The 25833-nt window shown below is 43.4% G+C and overlaps 2 protein-coding genes and 1 long non-coding RNA gene across 4 annotated transcripts in view; 1 reads left to right on the plus strand and 2 right to left on the minus strand.

Moving 5' to 3' along the window:
• Window positions 1–501: 501 nt before the first annotated feature.
• LOC140849626 (uncharacterized) lies at window positions 502–8885 on the minus strand. Its single transcript, XR_012131735.1, has 2 exons — window positions 2785–8885; window positions 502–2249 (listed from the first exon to the last, which is right to left on the minus strand). It is a non-coding gene; the product is annotated as an uncharacterized lncRNA (long non-coding RNA).
• Window positions 8886–9519: 634 nt separating this feature from the next.
• On the minus strand, window positions 9520–12619 carry LOC118968431 (uncharacterized). The gene is made up of 3 exons (XM_073238082.1): window positions 12099–12619; window positions 10990–11124; window positions 9520–9869 (listed from the first exon to the last, which is right to left on the minus strand). Exons 1-3 carry the CDS (start codon window positions 12617–12619, stop codon window positions 9863–9865), a joined length of 663 nt encoding a protein of 220 aa, XP_073094183.1. The 3' UTR covers window positions 9520–9862.
• Window positions 12540–25833, plus strand: part of USP46 (ubiquitin specific peptidase 46) — a 56036-nt gene continuing 42742 nt past the window's right edge. Inside the window, exon 1 of one of the 2 annotated variants that reach the window (XM_017671351.3) lies at window positions 12540–12716. In XM_017671351.3, coding sequence (XP_017526840.1) covers window positions 12681–12716 — 36 coding nt within the window. In that variant the 5' untranslated portion in view covers window positions 12540–12680. Of the gene's footprint in view, window positions 12717–14609; window positions 15204–25833 lie in introns of those variants that run through there. The other variant, XM_073237626.1, reaches the window with a different exon arrangement.

Genomic DNA, 25833 nt, shown 5'->3' on the forward strand with positions numbered 1-25833 from the left:
ATCAAATGAGCTGCAATAACCTATCTGAAAATGAAGAAAAAAGGAAATGAATGAATGTGCCAGGCACAGTGCCTGTGACCAGATGAGATATTTAAAAATGCACAAGACAAAGTTCCTTCCCCACAGGAGCTTCTAGGTCACTTGGAGAGAAAGGCAATTGTCCAAATATTTAATATTCAATTGCTTGGCTCCTCCTATGGACAGGGCATTATGTCTTTAGGTATAAAATTGTGAATAAAAACAGACGTCTTCATATATGATGAGGGTTGGGAAATGGACATTAATGAAATAATCACACATATAATAATAATAGCAGCTATCACTTATATAGCAGTTAGTATGTGCCAGGCATATTTTTAATACTTTACATAAACTAATGGAATCACAGTCTATGAGGGGTACTCTTATTTTCTTCATCTTATAGATACAGCAATTGTAGCATACAAAGCTAAGAAACTTGCCCCTGATCATACAGCTAGTCCAGGCAGTCTAGGTCTAGGGTTCTTTTTTTTTTTTTTTAATTTTCACACTTCAATTTAATATAGTAATGAGAAATTATGATTTCACAAAGCACTTGTATGCTGGTTAATCCATACTGTCAGTGGAATGAAAGAGATCTCAACCTTAATTCCTAATTGAACATGTTAATCCATTTTATTCATCATTACAAACTGATCTTTTTTTTTTTTTTGAGAGGGCATCTCTCATATTTATTGATCAAATGGTTAACAACAATAAAATTCTGTATAGGGGGGTCAATGCTCAATGCACAATCATTAATCCATCTCAAGCCTAATTCTCGTCAGTCTCCACTCTTCTGAAGCATAAGGAACAAGTTCTTACATGGTGAACGAATTCTTACATAGTGAATAAATTCTTACATGGTGAACAGTACAAGGGCATTCATCACAGAAACTTTCGGTTTTGATCACGCGTTACGAACTATAAACAATCAGGTCAAATATGAATATTAATTTGATTTTTATACTTGATTAATATGTGGATCCCACATTTCTCCCTTTATTATTATTATTATTTTTATTTTTAATAAAATGCTGAAGTGGTATGTAGAAGCAAGATAAAGGTAGAAAACATAGTTTAGAGCTGTAAGAGGGCAAATGTAGATGATCAGGTGTGTGCCTATGGACTAAGTATTAATCCAAGCGAGACAAGGGCAGCAAAACATCCACAGTTGCAGATTTTCTCTCAAAACGGGGGGTGGGGGGGGGGGGTGAGGTTCTGAGCCTCACCTCTGTTGATCCCCAATTTCTCACCTGATGGCCCCCCTGCGACTGTGCCTGTCTTAGGTTGTTCCTCCTTTGAGGAATCTTACCCGTCTCTGGCTAACCAGTCATCTTCCGGGGCCATACAGGGAAATGTAAAGTTGGTAAGTGAGAGAGAAGTCATGTTGTTTGAAAAGGTTAGCTTTTTACTTCTTTGCAGATTTATGCCCTGTGGCTTCTATGCCCAGCACTTGTCTCGAGGTATCTTTACAACCTGGAGGAATTATGATACTCGGTAAATTCTATATGAGGCATGAATTCTATTTAAGGGTTGTAATTAGGAAGGAAGAAGAAAAGCTATAGAGGTAGCATATGGAACAAAACATGGGAGGATTGATTATTTCTTTGACATATCTTCTTGTAGAGTACCTTAAGCATGTATAGGTTTTAAACTACTAACTAACTTGCGCTCACATATTAACATAATAGGAATACGGTGACATAAACAAAGCAAATCTATAATTACCATCCAACTCCAGTGAAGCCAAGAAAACCATTTAGGCACCCTAGGCATTTGTGAAAATTTGCCTATGATATGATGGATATTGTCCAACTGTACTTGAACAGTCTGAGAGAAATCAGACAAATTAAAGCAACCCATTTCTGGGATCTGTTCACATACCATATGTTCTTTTAACCGCAGATAGTATAGTCGTAAGATTTTGGAGTGCTACAACTTGCACCCCTCCCAACTCCTGGTTGAGTTCCAACACTACAGATCCGGTCAAATTCGTTGTCTCACTGTATGCACATGCCAGCCTAGACATCTCCCTCCTCATTCCAATGGCAAGTCCAGGAAATGGTGGGGTGGATGCAGCCACAACCGCAGCATCGTCCGGATCCCTGTGGAGGCTTTTTGATGATCATCCCCCGGCACAAGTCCTCCAGAGAGTGCTGATGCCGGAAGCTCCTCCTCATATGGTATCTTAGTTCATTTTCTGTGTAGCCAAGCTGGGCCTTGATCTTCTGCATAGAAACAAACAGACCATTTGCCAAAAGTTTGACATGCCCTCTATACCACTGTGTAGAACTCATTGGAGGTCAGCACACAGGAACTGCTTTTTTTTTTTTTTATTAAGAGAAAGGAATATTATCAGAAAAGAGTACCTCCATAGCTGATCATCTGACACCCTTTAAGTGATCAACATTAAGGATATTTAAAGCATGAGTTGATCTTTGATTTACCAATAGTTTTATCCTATCTAGGAGTAATCCCCCTTTTCTTTCTTCCTTTTTTTTTAAATCTTTAATCTACACATGAAGAATACTATGTTTACTATGCTCTCCCCTATATCAGGTCCCCCCTAAAAACCACATTACGGTTATTGTCCATCAGCTTAGCAAAATGTTGTAGAATCACTACTTGTCCTCTCTGTGTTGTATAGCCCACCCTCCCCTTTCTCACCCCCCCATGCATGCTAATCTTGATATCCCCCTTCTTCTTCCCGCCCCTTATCCCTCCCTGCCCACCCATCCTCCCCAGTTTCTTTCCCTTTGGTACCTGTTAGTCCATTTTTGGGTTCTGTAATTCCGCTGCTGTTTTGTTCCTTCAGTTTTTCCTTTGTTCTAATACTCCTCAGATGAGTGAAATCATTTGGTATTTCTCTTTCTCCACTTGGCTTATTTCACTGAGCATAATACTCTCCAGCTCCATCCATGTTGCTGCAAATGGTTGGATTTTTCCACTTCTTATGGCTGAGTAGTATTCCATTGTGTATATGTACCACATCTTTATCCATTCATCTACCATTGGACATTTAGGTTGCTTTCAATTCTTGGCTATTGTAAATAGTGCTGCGATAAACATAGGGGTGCATCTGTCTTTCTCAAACTTGATTGCTGCGTTCTTAGGGTAAATTCCTAGGAGTGGAATTCCTGGGTCAAATGGTAGGTCTGTTTTGAGCATTTTGATGCACCTCCATACTGCTTTCCACAGTGGTTGAACTAATTTACATTCCCACCAGCAGTGTAGTGGGGATCTCCTTTCTCCACAGCCTCGCCAACATTTGTTGTTGTTTGTCTTTTGGATGGCAGCCATCCTTACTGGTGTGAGGTGATACCTCATTGTAGTTTTAATTTGCATTTCTCTGATAATTAGCGATGTGGAGCATCTTTTCATGTGTCTCTTGCCCATCTGTATTTCTTTTTTAGAGAACTGTCTGTTCAGTTCCTCTGCCCATTTTTTAATTGGGTTATTTGTATTTTGTTTGTTGAGGTGTGGAGCTCTTTATATATTCTGGACGTCAAGCCTTTATTGGATCTGTCATTTTCAAATATATTCTCCCATACTGTAGGGTTCCTTTTTGTTCTATTGATGGTGTCTTTCACTGTACAGAAGCTTTTCAGCTTAATGTAGTCCCACTTGCTCATTTTTGCTGTTGTTTTCCTTGCCCGGGGAGATATGTTCAAGAAGAGGTCACTCATGTTTATGTCTAACAGGTTTTTGCCTATGTTTTTTTCCACGAGTTTAATGATTTCGTGACTTACATTCAGGTCTTTGATCCATTTTGAGTTTACCTTTGTATATGGGGTGAGAAAATGGTCCAGTTTCATTCTCCTACATGTAGCTGTCCAGTTTTGCCAGCACCATCTGTTGAAGAGACTGTCATTTTGCCATTGTATGTCCATGGCTCCTTTATCAAATATTAATTGACCATATATGTTTGGGTTAATTTCTGGAGTCTCTAATCTGTTCCACTGGTCTGTGGCTCTGTTCTTGTGCCAGTACCAAATTGTCTTGATTACTATGGCTTTGTAGTAGAGCTTGAAGTTGGGGAGTGAGATCCCTACTTTATTCTTCTTTTTCAGGATTGCTTTGGCTATTCGCGGTCTTTGCTGTTCCCATATGAATTTTTGAATTATTTGTTCCAATTCATTGAAGAATGTTGCTGGTAATTTGAGAGGGATTGCATCAAATCTGTATATTGCTTTGGGCAGGATGGCCATTTTGACGATATTAATTCTTCCTAGCCATGAGCATGGGATGAGTTTCCATTTATTAGTGTCCCCTTTAATTTCTCTTAAGAGTGACTTGTAGTTTTCAGATTATAAGTCTTTCACTTCTTTGGTTAGGTTTATTCCTAGGTATTTTATTCTTTTTGATGCAATGGTAAATGGAATTGTTTTCCTGATTTCTCTTTCTATTGGTTCATTGTTAGTGTATAGGAAAGCTACAGATTTCTGTGTGTTAATTTTGTATCCTGCAGCTTTGCTGTATTCCGATATCAGTTCTAGTAGTTTTGGAGTGGAGTCTTTAGGGTTTTTTATGTACAGTATCAGATCATCTGCAAATAGTGACAGTTTAACTTCTTCTTTACCAATCTGGATTCCTTGTATTTCTTTGTTTTGTCTGATTGCCGTGGCTAGGACCTCCAGTACTATGTTAAATAACAGTGGGGAGAGTGGGCATCCCTGTCTTGTTCCCAATCTCAGAGGAAATGCTTTCAGCTTCTCGCTGTTCAGTATAATGCTGGCTGTGGGTTTATCATATATGGCCTTTATTATGTTGAGGTACTTGCCCTCTATTCCCATTTTGCTGAGAGTTTTTATCATGAATGGATGAATTTTATCAAATGCTTTTTCAGCATCTATGGAGATGATCATGTGGTTTTTGTATTTCTTTTTGTTGATGTGGTGGATGATGTTGATGGATTTTTCAATGTTGTACCATCCTTGCATCCCTGGGATGAATCCCACTTGGTCATGGTGTATGATCCTTTTGATATACTGTTGAATTCTGTTTGCTAATATTTTATTGAGTATTTTTGCATCTACATTCATCAGGGATATTGGTCTGTAATTTTCTTTTTTGGTGGGGTCTTTGCCTGGTTTTGGTATTAGGGTGATGTTGGCATCATAGAATGAGTTTGGGAGTATTCCCTCCTCTTCTATTTTTTGGAACACTTTAAAGAGAATGGGTATTATGTCTTCTCTGTGTGTCTGATAAAATTCTGAGGTAAATCCGTCTGGCCTTGGGGTTTTGTTCTTGGGTAGTTTTTTGATTACCGTTTCAATTTCTTTGCTCGTAATTGGTTTGTTTAACTTTTGTGTTTCTTCCTTGGTCAGTCTTGGGAGGTTGTATTTTTCTAGGAAGTTGTCCATTTCTTCTAGGTTTTCCAGCTTGTTGGCATATAGGTTTTCATAGTAGTCTTTAATAATTCTTTGTATTTCTGTGGAGTCTGTCGTGATTTTTCCCTTCTCATTTCTGATTATGTTGATTTTTGTTGATTCTCTTTTTCTCTTAATAAGTTTGGCTAGAGGCTTATCTATTTTATTTTCTCAAAGAACGAGCTCTTGGTTTCATTGATTTTTGCTATTGTTTTATTTTTCTCAATTTTGTTTATTTCTTCTCTGATCTTTAGTATGTCCCTCCTTCTGCTGACTTTAGGCCTCATTTGTTCTTCTTTTTCCAGTTTCGATATTTGTGATGTTAGACTATTCATTTGGGATTGTTCTTCCTTCTTCAAGTGTGCCTGGATTGCTATATACTTTCCTCTTAAGACTGCTTTCGCTGCATCCCACATAAGTTGGGGCTTTGTGTTGCTGTTGTCATTTGTTTCTATATATTCCTTGATCTCTATTTTGATTTGTTCATTGATCCATTGATTATTTAGGAGCATGTTGTTAAGCCTGCATGTGATTGTGAGCCTTTTTGTTTTCTTTGTAGAATTTATTTCTACTTTTATACCTTTGTGGGCTGAAAAATTGGTTGGTAGAATTTCAATATTTTGGAATTTACTGAGGCTCTTTTTGTGAGCTAGTATCTGGTCTATTCTGGAGAATGTTCCATGTGCACTTGAGAAGAATGTATATCCTGTTGCTCTTGGATGTAGAGTTCTATAGATGTCTATTAGGTCCATCTGTTCTAGTGTGTTGTTCAGTGCCTGTGTGTCCTTACTTATTTTTTGCCCGGTGGATCTATCCTTTGGGGTGAGTGGTGTGTTGAAGTCTCCTAAAATGAATGCATTGCAGTCTATTTCCCTCTTTAGTTCTGTTAGTATTTGTTTCACATATGCTGGTGCTCCTGTATTGGGTGCAGATATATTTAGAATGGTTATATCCTCTTGTTGGACTGAGCCCTTTATCATTATGTAGTGTCCTTCTTTATCGCTTGTTACTTTCTTTGTTTTGAAGTCTATTTTGTCTGATATTAGTACTGCAACCCCTGCTTTCTTCTCACTGTTGTTTGCCTGAAATATGTTTTCCCATCCCTTGACTTTTAGTCTGTGCTTGTCTTTGGGTTTAAGGTGAGTTTCTTGTAAGCAGCATATGGATGGATCTTGCTTTTTTGTCCATTCTATTACTCTGTGTCTTTTGATTGGTGCATTAAGTCCATTTACATTTAGGGTGACTATTGAGAGATATGTACTTATTGCCATTGCACGCTTTAGATTCGTGGTTACCAAAGGTTCAAGGTTAGCTTCTTTAGTATCTTTCTGCCTAACTTAGCTCGCTTATTGAGCTGTTATATACACTGTCTGGAGATTCTTTTCTTCTCTCCCTTCTTATTCCTCCTCCTCCATTCTTCATATGTTGTGTGTTTTGTTCTGTACTCTTTTTAGGAGTGCTCCCATCTAGAGTAGTCCCTGTAGGATGCCCTGTAGAGGTGGTTTGTGGGAAGCAAATCCCTCAGCTTTTGCTTGTCTGGGAATTGTTTAATCCTGCCATCATATTTAAATGATAGTCGTGCTGGATACAGTATCCTTGGTTCAAGGCCCTTCTGTTTCATTGCATTAAATATATCATGCCATTCTCTTCTGGCCTGTAGGGTTTCTGTCGAGAAGTCTGATGTTAGCCTGATGGGTTTTCCTTTATAGGTGACCTTTTCCTCTCTAGCTGCCTTTAAAACTCTTTCCTTGTCCTTTATCCTTGCCATTTTAATTATTATGTGTCTTGGTGTTGTCCTCCTTGTATCCTTTCTGTTCGGGGTTCTGTGTAATTCCGTGCTCTGTTCGATTATTTCCTCCCCCAGTTTGGGGAAGTTTTCAGTAATTATTTCTTCAAAGAGACTTTCTATCCCTTTTCCTCTTTCTTCTTCTTCTGGTATCCCTATAATACGAATATTATTCCTTTTGGATTGGTCACATAGTTTTCCTAGTGTTGTTTCATTCCTGGAGATCCTTTTATCTCTCTCTATGTCAGCTTCTATACGTTCCTGTTCTCTGGTTTCTATTCCTTAAATGGCCTCTTGCATCTTATCCGTTCTGCTTATAAATCCTTCCAGGGATTGTTTCACTTCTGTGATCTCCTTCCTGACATCTGTGATCTCCCTCCGGACTTCATCCCATTGCTCTTGCATTTTTCTCTGCATCTCATCCCATTGCTCTTGCATTTTTCTCTGCATCTCTGTCAGCATGTTCATGATTTTTATTTTGAATTCTTTTTCAGGAGGATTGGTTAGTTCTGTCTCCTCAGGTGTTGTCTCTGTGATCTTTGTCTGCCTGTAGTTTTGCCTTTTCATGGTGATAGAGACAGTTTGCAGAGCTGGTACAAGTGACTGCTGGAAGAGCTTCCCTTCTTGTTGGTTTGTGGCCTTCCTCTCCTGGGAGAATAGCGACCTCTAGTGGCTTATGCTTGTCAGCTATGTGCAGACAGGGCTTCTGCTACCTGCCCATTTGCTATGGAGTTTATCTCCACTGTTGCCGTGGGCGTGGCCTGGCTGGGGCTGCTCCTCTGAAATGGTGGAGCCCCGTTGGAGGGGGAGCGGCTGGGAGGCTATTTCTCTCCGTAAGGGGCCTCTGTGCTCACTGTTGCCCAGGGGGTTAGAGTGCCCAGAGATCCCCAGATTCCCTGCCTCTGGTCTAAGTGTCCTGTCCTACCCCTTTAAGACTTCCTAAAAGCACTGTCCAAACCAAAACAACAACAGCAACAACGAAAGAGGAATAAGAAAAAAAAAAGGAAAAAACGTGCGATTTTCTTTGTCTTCAGGCGCCGGTCCCAGGCACCTGCTCACCGGTCCTGCTGCCCTGCCTCCCTAGCACCGGGGTCCCTGTCCCTTCAAGGCTTCCAAAAAGCACTCGCCAAAAAAAAAGGGAAAAACGTGCGATATTGTTTATCCTCAGGCGCCGGTCCCAGGCATCTGCCCACTGGTCCTGTCGCCCTGCCTCCCTAGCACTGGAGTCCCCGTCCCTCCAAGGCCTCCAAAAAACACTCCCCCCCAAAAAAGGGAAAAACATGCTATTTTCTTTGCCCTCAGGCACCGGCCCCAGGCCCCCGCCCACCGGTCCCGCTGCCCTGACTCCCTACTTTGGGAAAAACGTGCCATTTTCTTTGTCCCCAGGCACTGGTCTCAGGCACTCGCTCACAAGTGTTGCTGCCCTGTTTCGCTCGTATTGGGGTCCCTGTCCCTTTAAGGCTTCCAAAAAGCACTCGCCAAAAAGAAAAAAAAAAGGGGGGGAAAACGCATGATTTTCTCCGTCCTCAGGCGCCGGTCTCAAGTACCCACCCACTGTTCCCACCGGCCTGCCTCCCTGGCATCCGGGCCCCCGTCCCTTTAAGGCTTCCAAAAAGCACTCGCCAAAAAAAAAAAAAACCGCTCCAGTTTCTTTCCACCCGTCGGGAGCCGGGGGAAGGGGTGCTCGGGTCCCGCCGGGCCGGGGCTTGTATCTTACCCCCTTCGCAAGGTGCTGGGTTCTTGCAGGTGTGGATGTGGTCTGGATGTTGTCCTGTGTCCTCTGGTCTCTATTTTAGGAAGAGTTTTCTTTGTTATATTTTCATAGATCTATGTGTTTTTGGGAGGAGATTTCCACTGCTCTACTCACGCAGCCATTTTGGCTCCGCCCTCTAGGGTTCTTTTTTTAACCCACTCTACTGCCTCCATGCTGTGTGCTACATGGCAGAAATACATTTGCAAATGTAAGATCCCTGAAGGGAAAATGAATGGTGCTATAAGAACATATAAAAAGGGCATCTCATCTTGTTTCAAATCATCTGAATGCTGGTGTTAGTTAAGCAAAGAGAAGAAGCAGGAGGGGGAAAGACATGAAACTAGTAATAACAGAAGGCAGCATATGGAACCACACATAAATAGAAGTTCATTCGTGGTGATGGTGGGGAGCAATCTGGGGAGGCCTCATGGAGGCAGATCTGGAGGGAGAAGACCTGTTTTAGTGAGTAGAGAAGGCAAGAAAAGGAAACATCATAATTCAAAATGAACCTAAAGAATTTTGGGGACAGGGAGACACTGGTTACTAAGATTCCTTCAATTGTGAGTAGCAGACACTCAATTTGAATTGGCCAAAGAAAACAAAGACTTTACTGACTTAAGTTGCTTAAAAGTCCAGGCCATAGGTCTGGCAGCAGATGGATAAATGATGTTCTTAGGATCTCTCTTTCATTCTTCAGTTCTATATTTCTATGTTGGCTTCATTCTCAGGCAGTAGAAAGATGACAGGTCTGATTTCATCCCAACAGCTCAGCAAACTCAGGAAATGGATACTTGCTTCCCCAAAGATCCAGGGCTGACTCTCATTGGTTCAGCTTATTCCTCCTTGCCCAACCAATCATTGTGGCTGGGCCATGAGTTGCTCTCATTGGCCAGGCCTGGATCATGTGGCTTCCTCTGGAGACAGGGCTGAGCCTTAGGTTCTGAGAAAGAGAGAGGGAAAGGTCCCCAAAGTGGAACCTGAGAGCTGGGAAAGGAAAAACAGAATGCCACAAGTTGTTGGCCGGAGCAGTGCTCCTCACACTTTATATGCAGGGTACTTTTAGTAGGTCTGAGACTCTGCACTTTAACAGGTTCCCAGGTAAGGCTAATGCTGCTGGTTCATGGACCACACTTTGTGGAGCAAGAGCCACACTACCAGGACTGACTGCCTCTCTCAAATTCATTTATACTGTTTAGTGCTAGCCTATATTCTAATCTTCCATTTGTCTGCTTTCCCCATTTCTAATCAATACCTTCATACCAGCTGGCCCCTGCATGTAAAATACTTTCCTCAAAGTTCTCTCATTAGCTTGTCTACATTTTCACGATTTTACCTCTTATCACCTCCAAGTAACATTTCCTCACTGAGTGAAGCTGCGGTTAAGATTACTCTTCTTCATCTAATGCCTTTTCCAATTTAGGCCTGTGAATACCAACCTTGTAGTCATGTAAAAATATATTTAATTATTCATGAGTCTGACAAGATCTGTGTTCAATTGATTTGTTGTGTATGTAATTCACTGAGTTTCAATCTGGATGTTTGTCTGCATTGAACACATGTTTCAGGCAATAGGCTGTTAAAAGGCATGCAAAACATCCTTTAACTTGCTGATACAGCATTCAGTAATCGGATGATGTTCAGTTTTCATTATACCAATTATGTTTTCAATCCTGTGAACTTTGCAATCTACTGTACCAATGTTGGCAGAAATACTTAACTCTTATGGTATAAAATTTCAATTACCATTTAAGGCTTTTGATTAATGCTTTTATAATGGAACGTTTGTGAAATTGAGTCCTACAGCCTAAGTTTTAGCCTTGATGTTGTTCCTGAACTTGTTTTGTGAGTTTTCTCAAGTCTTAAAACCTTTGTAGGCCTGTTATCCAACCAGTCAGTTTGGGTATTTTTGCTCTCTCCTCCTCCTCCTCTCCCAAGATGCTCAGCCAAGTTAGCAGACCAGCTTCATTTGTATCATTTGGGTAACAAGATGGAGGTAGCATACTTGATCCTCTAAGCCTTACTTTACTGACCTGCAAAAGGCAAATAATAGCATCTGTCACCTGTTATGGTAGTGATGGAAGGTCATGAATATAGAGAACATCATGACTGACAATAGTAAGAAATCCAAGTTGGCTGTCGTCATCACCATCATCACGATCCTCACCACTGCCATCCTCACCATCATCAGGATCTGTCTGGAAGAGGCAGGCAGAATGACTTAACACAAGTAGGAATATTATTCCTTAAATCCATTGAAACATACAGAGCCTACATGACCCCACAAAACTTGTCAGCAGTCTTATTTCTAGGCCAGGTTCTAGGGATATTAGCAATCTTACCTGATATTCAGTTCTCAAATCGTACCTGAATATCACTGCGTAAGTAATGAAAGATGGGAAGCTTGGTATTTCACCTGTATGTTACACTTGATTACATAAGAGCTATCTTCAATTGCATTATTCACTTATCTAATTCTATTTGCCATTTTTACTTGTACAACTTCTCTGTTGAAAGCACTGAACTGCAACTATGTTTCACGCTTTCGGAAACAGGCTCCTCCACTACACCAGAACATACTTGTTAAGTGGTGTGAATTCGCACTTTTAGCCTAAAGTCACGACCTTTATGCATGTGTATAAGCCCATTCAGCCCTCTTCTCAAAACCCAAAGCCGTTGGGTGTCCCTAAAAGAGAAAAGACTTTCTTGAAGATGGGGAAAAGTTTGGTTGATTCTTCCTGGATTCAAATCCCTCCTTAAGACGGTCTCTAGTTCTTGTCCAGAACCAAGGTTTTCCCTTTGTAACCTGCTGATGTCACAAATTGCCCCAGCGCGCTGTTTCTGGCCTCCACCCAGACCCAGATTCCTCTCCCCTCGCGGCGTCCTTTAACAGGCAGCTAGCTCGCTGCTGGCGAGGACTTTCTGACACTCCCACGTCCTGACCCCATTTACTTCTTGGGTCCCCGCCGGAGCCATCTGGCTGGAACCCCAGGGAGAAACTACCAATTGGAGGTAGTTGCCCCCACCCCTTGCCTTCTACACTCGCCAGAAATGAAAAACCCAGGCTGTTCGGGGACGGGAGCCAGGAAGAGAAAAAAAAGTAAAGACGGAAATCGCCCCTGGGTCCCGGCTGGCCCTCTCCAGCGTTGGTGCCCCGGACCGGGCCGCCCACCTCTCCGGCCCGGGTTTCCTCGCCCTGCCGGCCGGCGCGCGCCGCGCAGCGCAGTCCTGCTCCCCCGTGGCGCCTCGGGCCGAGAGGAGGGCCCAGGAGGCCGCAGCCGCGTCGGGGTCTGCCCGGGGGACCCGCGCGGTGCGGCTGCGGCAGCCGAGCGGGCGAGAGCCTGGCCCCGCGTTCCAGCCCAAATATAGTGAAGCCGGAATGAGAAAGAGGCCAGCCGGGGGCGCGGGCAGGCGGCCGGGGCGGGGGCTCGAGGCCCGCGAGCGGCAGGAACACCCGGGGCGCGGCGCACGGACTGCACGCGGGCGCTCGGGCCGCCCCTCCTCCGCGCGCCGCCGGCCGCGGCCCAAGCGCCCCCGCTCCGCCGCTCCCCGCCCCCCGCCCCGCCTCCCGCCCCCGTCCCCGCCCCGCCCCCCGCCTCCCTCCCGGCCTCCCTCTCCCAGCCGAACTGAGAGCCGGGCCCGCCGCCCGCCGCCCGCCGCCGCCGCCCGGCGTCCCCGCAAGCGCTCCACCATGGGCAGTCCTGTGTTCACCTTATAAAGATGGCGGTGCGGGATCGCTGCAACCTTTAGACTAATGACTGTCCGAAACATCGCCTCCATCTGTAATATGGTGAGTGGCCGCCGCCGCCGCCTCGGGGGTCGCGCCCGAAGCGCGGAGAGGCAAAGAAAGGGAAACCGGAGGCGCAAACGCTGGGCGGCAGGGTGGGGCTGGGGGCGAGGGGGCCGCGCAGGGCCGCCCGAACTTCCCGGCCCGCCGGGCCGGCGACCGCAGCCCCTGGACGCCGGGGGAGGCGCCCGAGTCCTCCGCCCCCTCGGCCCCGGGACCGGGGAGCCCGCCCGCGGGTGCCCGGGCCGCGCCGCGGTGCCTCCGCCCTCGGGCTGCGGTGGATTCTCCTGGGGCGGCGGGAGGGAGGCCGAACCTGGACGTCACGGGGGAGCGGGCTGGGGGACAGCTGCGGTCGCGGGCACCCCCTCCTGCCCTTGCGGTAGGGAAAGCCCTGCCGGACGCCCTGGCCACCGACATCCCATTTTGAGTTCTCTCCTTAAACACTATTTAAAATTCACTTTGCAAAGGCAGTGTATCTGGAAAAATTTGAAAGGTAGCAAAGCTGTAAAAAAGTGCAAAATTGTGGTTAGAGAAGTGAACTTATAACTGGTTTGGGAAGCACGGTCATGTGGCTTGGATGCCTCAGTTTCCCCATCCGTGAAAGTGACAGGTTAAACGGCAGTTACATTTGGAGGCCCTAAGGGTGGGGCCGTCTGTGCGCGTGGAGGAGGGCTCCAGGGTTATCCCGCCTGAGCCCCCGGAGACCCAGCGGAGGCTGGTGGCGTGGACACAGCAGGGGGACATCAGTGGACTCTGAGGGGGCTGGGTCCAGGGCGTGGTGTCCAGGTCCCCAGGGTGCACCCTGCTGGCACCCCCACTTGTCAGAGCCTTGGGAAGCCCAGCCTAGTAAGGCATTGCCCTCCTTGTGCAGGGTGAGTGTGTGCCCTGTCTCTGCTCTCCAGGGACCGATCCCCTCGCCGCCTCCCAACCCCCACCACGGCCCACACAGTGAAGCTCACTTTCCCCCCATCAGCTCTCCCCTTCCTCCCATCAGCTCTCCCCTCTCCCCAGCTGGACCGCGTGCTCTTTGAATACCAATTCGGGGGCGACTGCCCTCGAAGCTAATAATACATACGGCCCCTAAAGGGAATCTGAGGAGCCTTGATGGAGAAGCCTTGGGGTAAGGTGATCTGGCTGCCCTTAAAAAGCCACACAGTTTTTTAAGATCTTCTATCGCACATTCTGTTGCAAGATTAACACATGGCAAAGGAGCATTAAGGAGCCATGTGTGAGCTCGGGTGGCATCCAGATCCACTGGTGTTGGCTTCAGTTTGCAGCACCTTTGGACGCTGCAGCAAATGCGGAGACTTCCCGGAGTGGTAGCTACTGAGGTGTTGGTGCAGGACCAGTTAGATGTGGTGGGTGGCTCCTGGAGTGTTTCCACTTCCCCTCTTTTCCTCCCTTCTCCACCCAGAGACAGGTCTGCTGCTCCTGGAGTGGCATTAATGTTGCTTGGTGCAGTGAAAAGATGATGCCTTTCTCCTGGGTTCTGTCTGCTGAGCCCAGCCCCTGAGGGGAATGGTGAAACCAGAGCAACCCTCATACTTTCTTTCCTGCCGGCTGGGGTGGCCCCAGGCTTGCAGGGCAGTGAGGCGTGGTCCCAGCCCTTGGTGGTGCGCATGTCCTGCTTGTGTGTGGTGACACCTCTTTGTATTGAAACAGCCTGGAAACTTGAGAGCTAACATATCCCCAGAGGAAGCCAGCCTCCAGCTTTTTATACCCCCCCTCGCCCCCCCCCCGCAGTGCAGCTGGGGCTTCTTGGCACACCTGGGGAAGAATGTGACAACCCGTTTCCAGGAAGACGCAGCCAGGGAGGCAAGCTTACAGGGAGGCCTGAGAGGAGTGGGCCGGTTCTGTGTCTGGAGACTGACTCTCATGTGGAGTCCCTGAAAAGCTACCAAAGTTAGGCTGCCAGCCAGGTGAAGTGAGGAAACAGTGATTCCCCAGTAGGGAATTTTATGTTCCTATTTGGGCACCGTGTCTTGAACGAGTGATGAAGAGTTTGAGCTCCAAGTCCTGTCTTGATTTTAACATATACTGGCTTTTTGTCTTCAAACAAGTTTCTTCATCTGTAAAAGGGGTGGTGATGGTTCCTATTTCAGAGCACTATTACTAAATGAGCTACTGGGGTTTAGGGCCTAGTATATAGCAAGCACTCAGTGAACGTTAGCTGGTATTAACATTATCTTTCTCATTATTATGTCACGATGAAATGATGGCTTCTTGGACCTGGTGGAAGCAACCAGCAATATAAACAGCTCACATGTTCATTCAAGCAAAGCAAGTCGAATGACAGTATACAAAGGCTGAGGGAAATCCTTAATCCCGCCCCTTATAAAAGGCTGCTCAGATCACCCCTTTCCTGCCCTGTCTCACTTCTCACACAGGACAGCTTGGTGGTAAGGAGATGGCTGTCTTTTCACCTGGCCATCTGTAAATTCTCACTGGACCTCTCTCTAGATTCTTCACCTGATGATGAATTGTTTCCAGGTAGGTCTTCTATGAGTCTCCTCTGTTTATCTTCTCTCTGGGGCTGTTACTGATCTTTCCCACTCCTAACTTCATTAGGCCCCAGCAGGTTTGAGTAGCTAGTAAGAACAAGTGGCGATTGCATTTTTTTTTTTTTTGGCAGATTTTAAACAGGCTGATGTGTGTGTCCAGAAAGGGTGCTAAAAGATGTCATCCTTCTAGGTAAGACTTGAACAACCAACACCTAGCATTGAAAAGTGGGTTTGTTTCCTCCCCAGACAAAGCACCCAGCAAAGTAGAAATGAAATTTATAGCATATCCCTCATATGGACTTAAGAAATAAACTTCCTCTTTCCCTCAACACTTGTGCAAGTTTTAGATACCGAGGTCCTGGAAAATAGTCACATTCCTCCACTTGTCCCTTTCCCCACTGCAGTTTTTTTTTTTTTTTTTTGTGGAAAAACTGGAAGTTTAGTGCTAATTTTCATTTGTTTTAATTTTACTTCCATGTGAACTTCTGCCATGGTGATTCTTGATCAACTTGCTTTTGGCCTGTCAGCTCAGCCACACAGCATGTCTGGTTCAGAGATAGTAAAGCTTGTTTGGCTGGTGTGTTGCAATTTTTAAAATTCACTAGCTGCTCTCAAGCATGAGGAAATGTCCCTTGTTGATAATTCTCTGAGTTTTGTCCAGGCCAGTGAATTTAACTTCCTATGTATTTTTATGGTTCTACAAAGGGAAAGGTTTTAGCTTTTTAGAAACAGAATTAAATCTTAATTCTATTCTGTGTGTGTTTTCTGTTTGAAGAGTTGGATAAATTTTTAAAAGAGGAAACGTTTTCTTAAGAGAAACCAAATATACCTCCTAGAAATGTGACTTGTACCAATGCAAATTGGTCTGAATCATCTACTCTTAATTTCATTTTGTTAATAGTGCCGTGAGATGTACCATAGAGGACATGCCAAGTGTTACATAGATTACATTTTTGTCCCCATAAATGGCCATTTGTTGAGGATTTGCTGTGTTAGTGTTGGAACATACTATATATGCAGGTGCTTAAAAACTGAATGAGGTGAGTTCCTATCCCCAAGGAGCTCAGCAGTTCCTTACCTTGTGCGCATAACGTGGGTAAAGATGAAACAATTTTAATACTGTGTGATATCTGCACAGATAAAGACTGAACCAATCTCAGAAGCAATATAGTGGAAAGAAGAACACAGCAGGATGTTTCTTTAATGTAATTTGAGTTTTTCCAGAGTTAGACTATTTTATGTTTTATGTGAGGACATGAGTATAGTCAGTATAACTCAGAACTTGAATCTGTACCAATGGGTGTCTCTCCAGTTAAGCATGAGTCTAATGGTGCCATTGGACACATTGTTTTATTTCTTGGACCTTAGTTTTTCTCAACTTATAAAACTCATATTATTGTGGGGGGTTGTCAATAGGTCTTAAGTAGTCCTTGAGTCTTTATAAAAATCTGCCTTCTTTCATTGGTTAACAACCATTAGAGAACTTAACTACCTTATTTCAAACTGTGCTGTCACAGTCCTTTACACTGGATTTAGCATTAGTATTTTAGCATCCATTGAGCAAACCCAGGGTATTAGTGATATGATAGTGAGTGCCATATTTGGATTCTTTGAAACACATGAGGTCACCTTGGTATGAAAAAAAGTAAAATTAGTAAAAATCTGAAACAAAGCTAGAGGATTTTTAGAGATCATTTTATCTTGGTAAGTCAATTACTTATCTGAGGTAAATATTTTGGGAATAGTTGGAAATTTTTTTTTAGTTATTAAAAAAACATCTAAAGCTCATAATTTTAGAAGAAGAGATAACTTGCCTCTTCTTCTGTTACTGTTACTCATGCTTCCCATTATCAAAGATAATCAGACTATGTTTAATGTACCAGCCAGGAGTGGTTTAAATAATGTGTAAGTTGTCAGATTTTAGAAATTACAGTCAGGGTAGGGTGGGTTAATGTTTAAAGAAAAATTCTGTTCTGGCATCTCTCTCTAGTATGTATTTGTTTCGGGTCCAGACCTGACAATTAAGTCTACAGACTTTCTTTTTTTTTCTTCTTGGAATCCTGAGGGAAAACAAAGTCTAATACCAACATTTAGTTAGAATTAAAGATTGTAATGTGATTTTTTGGGTATCAACTTTGTGTTCCAGTTCACCCATAGAACAAAAGCTATTTATTTTTTACTAATATGGAATTTTGGTGTGTTGGGTTCTAAGTGAAAGTCATTTTCAATTTTGATGCTCTTAGCAATTAAGAGAAATTTGTCTGGCTCACATGTCGTTTTCCCTCGGCCTGGTCTGTCTAGTTAGTTGGATGACTTGAGGTTTTACAATGGTGTTCAATTCTGCGGTATCATCAGAAATCTGTCTGGCAGTTTTAACTCTAGCCTTCCCATGGAGTGAGCCCAAAGCAAACGGACAGGAGATGCTGGGAAGGATGTTAGTCTAACTGACTCTTCTGGCCTGAATATTTTAATGCAACTTCTTATAATAAACCTTCAGTTGTGGTGAAACCAAATGCTAGGTTAAGGATTTGAAAAGCCTTGCTCTTCTTTGAAGAGAGGAGTCCACCCAAAAATGAGCCCGCAAAAACATTCTTGGAACAAATAAAGCCTGTATCACAACCAACTCCAGCATTGAAGTCATTTGGGAAGGTTTCTGTCCTGGGATTGTTGTTTAGAATTTTGGGGACGTCACAAATCCTTTACATGGAATTTTGTGGTAATTTTGAGAATGATGATTTGCCATGGATAGTTTTAAGCATGTGTATGTGTGTTTGTGAGAAACCCTGGTGGTTCCCAGAGTTTCCCCTTGTAGGTCCAGCTTTCTCCTGCCCATCAAGTTCTGTTGCCACTTTCAGAACTGTCACATGCTTTAAAGGGGCTCAGATCCATTGGGACTGTTTTTCTAGGCGGCGAGAAATTTCAGGCATACAGGAACATTGGAGAATAATAGAGTGCACACCCGTTTGCTCACATCCACTACCCAGTGAAGAAATAAAATACTACACATACAAGCAAACCCTTGCTCATCTCATTACCCCTCCTTCCTGACAGTGACCACTGTTGTGAATTTGGTATTTATTAGGTGTTTTATACTTTTACTAAATATGCATGTATTCATAAGCCAGATATAGTATTGTTTCCTCATGTTTTAAATATGCTCTGTAGTACTAGGCAAGTCTATGTCAGTTTGTTTTTGTTTAAATTACAATTTTGAGATTTATCCATTAAAATACATGTAATTCCAGGTTACTTTAGCTGCTGCATTATATTCCATCATGAATATGCGGCCATATATTTATTTATTGTTGATGAGCACTTGGGTTTATAGTTTTTTATGTGTGCCATGACAGTTGTGACCTTGTCTTCCTGTGCGTGTGTTTAAAGTCTCTCTGTGGTACATACCTAGAAGGGAAACTGCTGGTCAAAGGAAAAGGGTATCTTTAATATAATGCCAGATTGGTCTCCAGAGCAGTTGTGCCAATTTGCATTCCAACAAACAGCATTTGGGAGTTCCAGTTGCTCCATGTGCTTACAGACACCCAATATTGTTAGACTTGATGTTTTGTCAGTGTGATGGGTGTATGAAATGGTATTTTTGTGGCTTACAATTTGCACTTTTCTGTTTACTCTGTCTTTTCATGTGTTTATTGTGTGCTGGTTTGTTGTTAATCTAGATGCTCCAGGGCATTTTTCCAGGGCTTGAAAGTCAGGATTCGATAGAGTGTTGGTTTTGTCTGAAAATAGTGAAAGGGATGCTGAAGGGGAAAATCAGGGAGACCAAAGAAAAAGTCAAGAAAGGTAGGATGAAATGGAAGACACAGGTTGAGGAGATGATAGCAAGGTAGTGAAAACTTGTAGCAAAAAGATTATAGACTAGACTCAAGGAGATACCTTGAGTGTTGAGGAGAAATTCAGGATACATTACTGTGCTTGCCAGGCTTCTCAGTGCAAGTCACATCGTTCATGTTTTGTTTAATAGAAATTGGCTTTGGTGAAAGTCATGTGAACTTCTGGTGAACAACAGCAAGGCTGGACTTGTGGAATTTTCCTGTTTACCCAGTTGCTTTGTGAAGTTCTTTTAGAAAGGCAATGTGAGATTATGTTCTTCTTCCTAAAATAAATCTCCTTGTCTTTCAGTTAGATTCACTGTGCAGGAAACCAGTTTTTGTTAGGATCTGCTTGAATGTGCTTACAGCACTACTATCTCCAAGATGTAGAAAGCATTCCCTCCACTTTATTTTAAAAGTCAGAGTATGATTCTGATGATTGTCATCTTATGGAACAGAGACAAGCATGGTTTTAAAAATATGGCTAACAATACCTTTGAAAGTATGTTACGTTTTCATGGTTCTTCAGAGGACTGAAGAATTGTGCCCTCATGTGCATTCTCTTATTGAAAACTCAGACTGGGGTTCTACCTCCAGAGGTTTTAATTAAGGAGGCTGAAGGTGGGGCCCTGGAATCTGCATTTTAAAGAAGTGTTCCCTCTTTCCTGCTTCCTCCCCATTCTGTTGCAGGTGAGCTGAGGATCACATTCTGAGAAATTGCTTTCCTTGGGTAGTAACCTTGACGTCCTAAAAAAAAAACTTATAGAAACTATAGGCCATGTGAAAGTTTTATTAAATCTACGTAAAATTATTATGGTAGTAATTTAACTCCAAGAGCTATAGATAATTGCCATTCTATAGATGTATTTCTTGATATTAAATAGCCAGATTTTTATTACTTTGTGCTTCTAGAACAGAGATACCCAACTCTGCCTATATATCATATCACCTGTGAAGCTTTTAAAATAAATTTAAAAAAATTAGATCACAAAACATTAACACCCAAGAAAGTATGGTAAAAAGAATATAATTTAATATCTGTCATAAACTCAAATACCTGTCCTTCAGAGTTAACAGATACTAAAATGTAGTCATATTTGGTTGATCTTTTTTTAGATCCTTTTCCTCTCCCCTCCCAGAACTAACCATTTTCCTGAAGTTGGTATATTTCCCTTGCATGTCTTTATAATTTTACTTCATATTTGTGAATCCATAAGCAGTGTACCAACATTTGTGTGTGTGTAAAAATATTTAGCCTTTTGCAACTATCCTGTATCACTGAATCAATTATATTTGATATGTTGACAAAATATAAATCTTATGTGTCCATTGTAACTGGAAAGAAATAATACTGTTCTTTGACTTAACCATGGTTTACATATCTGTTCCCTTCTTTAGGGACAGTTGGGTAGTTTCCAGCATATTCTCTCTGGAAACAGTGCTGCAGCAAACATCCTGTCTTTGCACGTGTGCCTTGTTTCTCTAGGATACAGTCCAGGAAGTGGAAGTGCTGCTCGTAGGATATGCCTATGTGCAGCTTTGCTGGGTATTGTCTAATTCTTCTCCAAAGTGGTTGCATGAATTGGAGCTTTTTTGATACACAGTTTCTATGGCCCCAGGCTCAGAATTATTGATCATACAAGGGTGTAGGGAGGTCCGGGGTGGGCCCCAGCTGGTTCTAATGAACATCCAAGGCTGAGAAACCTCTGTGTTGGACTGGCAACCCCCCCGGGGCCAGGTACTATGTTCATCTTATTCACCGTTGATTTCCTAGCATTCAGCACAGTGCCTGGCACATACGTAGTAAGTGCTCAATAAATACTTACTGGATAAATGAATGAAGAGATGTAGCTTGATAGAATGGAAGAATTGTGTTACAGTAAAGCAGTGCTCCACAAATTGTATTGTCCATCTTAAAATGCAGTTTCTGATTCAGTAGGTCTGGAGTGGGGCCGAGATTTTGCATTTCCGTCAAACTCTCTGGTGAGACCTATTCCCCTGGTTTGGGGACACACACAGAAAGGAAAAAAAGAAAACAATTTCCTTCTTTCATATTGCTCTAGAGCAGAGGCATTTGGGGTTTGGAAGCCTGCTTGGTAGACCTCAAAACCTGTTTCCTCATATCTTTACAGCACAAAAAGGTAGAAGTACCTTCCTCAGCTTTTTTGGGAGAATCAAAGGAGGTCCTGCCCATGGAAGCGTTTTGTGAGCTGTGGGGCCCTCATGCATGTTACTTCTCATATTATTCTTACTCTTTCAGTGAATGAATATTTTCCTTCAGTTTGCTCAAAGCTGTGGGCATTGCAAGACCTAGTGGGGTTCTGCTCTCATTTTGACCTGCCACCTACATTTAGAGGACATTTTGGGAGGAGGGCAAGCTGGCAGGGAGGTTGGGCAAGAGCAGAGGCAAATTCACCCTGTGGTGTGCTTCTGACTGCAGGTGCTAGGGAGGTGGGGTTCCCTTCCCACTGTTGCTGTGGGATGGGGAGGAGCAGGCTAGAGAGAGGCTCACAGCTCTCATCCCATCAGCTCTACACTGTAGCAGGTGACAGGATGGTAGGGAGGCTCTCCAGGGGAGTGGGGACACTCTGACTTATCCCCCAAAGTGAGAGGGGTGTGTGTGGATAAAGTGAAAGTTCCTGTGGCCAGGATTCTCACCTGGCCCTGGTCGGCTAGCTCACTACACACGTGTGGGCAATACATTGTTATTGACTCTATATAAAGAGCTCCTCCCAGTGCTCTGGGCGACACTGTGGCATAGCTACAGGGGAGTGGGAGAGTAGAGATGATACTGGAGTAGTGGCAGCACCGAGGCCAGAGACTGAGACAGCTGCCAGGATGGAGAGCCCCAGAGGCAGAGACCCTCTTGCTGCATGCAGACTCACTCTGTGTGAATGGGATTCTAGTGATTGACCTGGCACTGTGGGAATAAAGTTGGGTATAACCCTTTCATGCCAAGAATGTTCTACTGTCATTTCTTTGGTCACATTGAATCCATAATGAACTTGCCTGGGAATGAAACCCACTGGCAAGACAGAGAGGCTCAAAATAGCTATTCAGTATTAATTGATCTACTATAGGTGTAATTGGAGCTATCCATGGCAAGTAGACCTGTGATTAACCCAAGTTTAAGCCACCACAGGGCACTGCCATTCAAATGGAAGATTTCCAGGTTCTATGGTAACTGCCATATCCTTCTGAGAAAGGCAGTGTGGTGTGGAGAGAGGAAGGGAAATAAAAATAAAATGAAAAAAAAGTGCCATTCAGAACTGGTGTGTATGGCTGTGCGGAGTACCTGTTACTCCCAAGTTTCTCTTTCTCTAGAGAAAAACCATGGACTGGGGCCAGTTCCTTAGACCAGTGATTCTCAAACACCAGTTTGCTGTCATTCATGGTGTTCACTATATCTCTGAACCTGCCTGAGCTTGTTAGTAGTTTTCCTTAAGTCTGTTCAGCTCCTTTTAATTTGGCCTCATTCTGTGCTAAGACATAGTGAAGTAATGGGTTTGATGAGCTAGTTATATGCTTTTTAATACATATAAAAAACATAATTGCTGTAGATACAAATATCAAATGATTATGTTGTACACCTGAAACTAATATAGTGCTGTATGTCAATTATATACCAATTTAAGAACACATAATTGCCTCAGTTACAAATGTTCATGCATGTGCCACTTGAGATTATCTCACCTCTCTGCAGGATTCATGGTGCAGACATAGTTTGGGAGACACTGGTTCAGATAAGAGGTTCTTCATGGTGTTCAAATACCTGGCTATTGGAGGAGCACTGTTAAACTGGTTTGCAGGTTATGATGGGTTGGTGAGCTTCTTCGGGAGGCAGGATGGCATGTGGATGAGGTCCGGCTGCAGTGGCCACATGCTGCTGGTGGGGTGTGGGAGTTGCCATTGTTTACTCTCACAGAGACTGCTTCTTATCTGTAACGAGTGGGTGAAAGAGCATCGCTCCCTGGGGTGTTGCAGGGCTGAAATGGAATTATTATGTCTAGTACTTAGCCCAGTGCCATGGTATTTTATTACTGTTTTCTTCTAGTGCCCCTCTTTCCCACTAGCAAAGGAGTGCAGAGGATGTAGTGGGAAGAGCCCTGAGTTAGGGATCCAGGGCCCTGGTTCCAGTACTGACCCTGCTGCTTTGTACCTTTCCTGACATCAGGCAGGTGACTTAGGCCTCCTGGGTCTGTAAGACGGCAGGAACCATTCCTGGTGGGGAGTGCTGGGAGGAGAGGAGCTAGCACATTGTCCTGGAGCGATGGTTTCTAATCAGATAGGAGGCCAGGAGGGGAAGCCCGCAGAGTGGACAGAAGGGGAAGAAGCAGTGATTTCTGATTGAAATGTCTTCGGAAGATGCAGCACCGATGGTATGTGGCAGAGCTTTTGCAATCATCAGTCAGGATTCAGTGTTCTTCCTTTTCCTGATGAGGGCACATCAGGTAGTAAAAGATTTTTCATATCCTAAGCATATAACATACCTTTGTGTTAATGGTGTACACAGGTGTTCCTAACTGGGAAATACATGAAGTAGTTAAGCTTGGTTTTTGTCTCTAAAAAAAAATTTTCTCTTAAGCTTTTTGGAAAGGTAATATTTCACATGGTAGAAATTCCAAATTGTACAAAAGGAAACATGTTGAAAACTTAGCCACCATCTATCTGATTCTTCTTTTCAGCATTGGTCAATATTTGCAGTTTCTTTTGCTTCTGTTCAGAGGAATCTTATGTGTATATACAAGTATGTTTATGTTTCTCTCCTAGTTTTTAAGAACACAACACTTACACACTGACCTGTCCTGGTGTACCCCTTGCCCTTTGTATCTTGAAGGTGGGTCTGTGCCAGAACGTGAGGAGCATCCTCATTCGTTGTTTATGGGCACAGATCATTCAGTTGCTTGAATGTATTGAATTCACTTAACTGGGCCCCCATTGATGGTCATGAAGGTAATTTTCTAGTCTTTCGTTTTTACATACTAGGCTACAGGAAACCGCTTTGTCCATACATCATTTTGCGTATGTGAGAGGATAGTTGTAGGCTGACTCCTTAGAAATAGATTTGATAGATTTTGCCACATTGCCCGCTACCAGCAATTTGTGCAACTCTTGTTACCCACAGCCTTGCCAGAGCAATGTGCTCTCTGAAACCCTTTTTTGATCTTTGCCAGTCAGGGGAAAAAATGGTGTCTTAGTATGTTTTTAGTTTGCATTTCTCTTATTAGGAGCGAACTTGAGCAGCTAGTCACACATTTAAGAAAACAAACTCAATTTCATTTAACTGTTCTGCTGTTGGCAGTTATTTTCAAAATCTGCAGGGATGGACCAGGTTTATACTTATTTCAGTCTGTCACAGACTGATTTTTTTGTGTGAAATACAATAAAAATAGTTATTAGCAAAATGGAGTGAAACCCCCAAACATACATAAGAACAAACCCCTATTTTTTACTGCTAAACTTGACAGTTACAAAATTATTCTATCCATTCATTATACATGTTTTCCGTTTCAGAACTTAGCTCATGGCAGTGTTAGCACTTGAGTGACATTGCTGTAAAGAACTCCTTGCTCATCCTTTTTCTCCCATTGCCCACCGGCTGGGGGCTGAGAGAAGAGAGCACAGAATTTTATATTTCACAATCAGTATATTACAGGATGCTTTTATTACATTAGAGTAAAATATCTCTGATGGTGCAATACTGGTCCAGAAAGGCTTAGTTCCCAAAGGCATGGCCACCACGCAAACACATTCAGGCACTGTATCTCCTTTAGTCCTCGCATGCTCTTAGGTGGGGAACCTGGGGTCCTGGTTTTTCACTGATAAAGACCTTTAGCTTGAACTAGAGGGGATTAGGTGGAGAATTTTCAAAATCACTCAGTTAAACTTGCAGAGTTGGCCTCTGTGACCCGGGGCTTTGCCAAGTTCCATGCCAGCCAGGCTTCTTTCTGGGAAGTGATGGGAAGGATAACTCTGGGCAAAGTAGGAGCTAGAGAGACCTCATAGTCAAGGAGGCATCTTTTTTGCTCTGCAGAGCATTGGATTGGGAATGAGGTTCTTCTGCTAGCTCACTGAGGTCAGTAACTGGGTGAGTACTTCCTCCTCCTCAGCCTCCAGCTGGAGGACACAGGCCCAGTATTCTTTGTCCTGCTTTTGAGTTGTAATTTTATCTTTGCTTAAGAACTTTGTTCTGCTGTCTCTGGCTATGTGGAGAGTTGCTTTACAAGCCAGAGTCTCTTGCTGCTCTTTAATGTCCCTTCCTGTGATGACTTGGGATCCTTTTGTATCCTGGGTCATCATATATCTATCCCTGGTCATCTTTTTTCACTAGCAGGTGTGTTTGCTTCTGTGTTAGGATCATTCAGTGAAATCATGTTGCTGTGTTTTTCAGTTATTTCTTCCTACCCACTATCATACGAATCATGGACATGACATACTATCATGGTACAGAAGGAAAGTTCTCTTTAACTGCCTGCTGGTGGATGACTGGCTCTCTGTGAAAGCTGCTAGGAATGGGAGGTAGTTGAGCATGCCACCCCCCATTGAGCCACGAGTTGGGGTTGTCATGTAATGGTATATAGATTGTGGGTTCATAAGTGATCTGTGCTTTATATTAACACTTGACCTTGGCAAGTTACTTAACCTCCATTAACCTTGTTTCCCTCACCTATGAAGTGGGGATAGTGAGTCCCCATTAGTGATTTATCTGGAGGAGAGTGTTGCTGAGTGCTGCTCTGTGGGACTGGGTGTCCTGTCTGCTGCTGAATGACATCCACAGCCACTCTGTGGAAT

The sequence above is a fragment of the Manis javanica genome, chromosome 5 (assembly GCF_040802235.1).
Source record: "Manis javanica isolate MJ-LG chromosome 5, MJ_LKY, whole genome shotgun sequence".
In the NCBI taxonomy this organism is placed as follows: domain Eukaryota; kingdom Metazoa; phylum Chordata; class Mammalia; order Pholidota; family Manidae; genus Manis; species Manis javanica.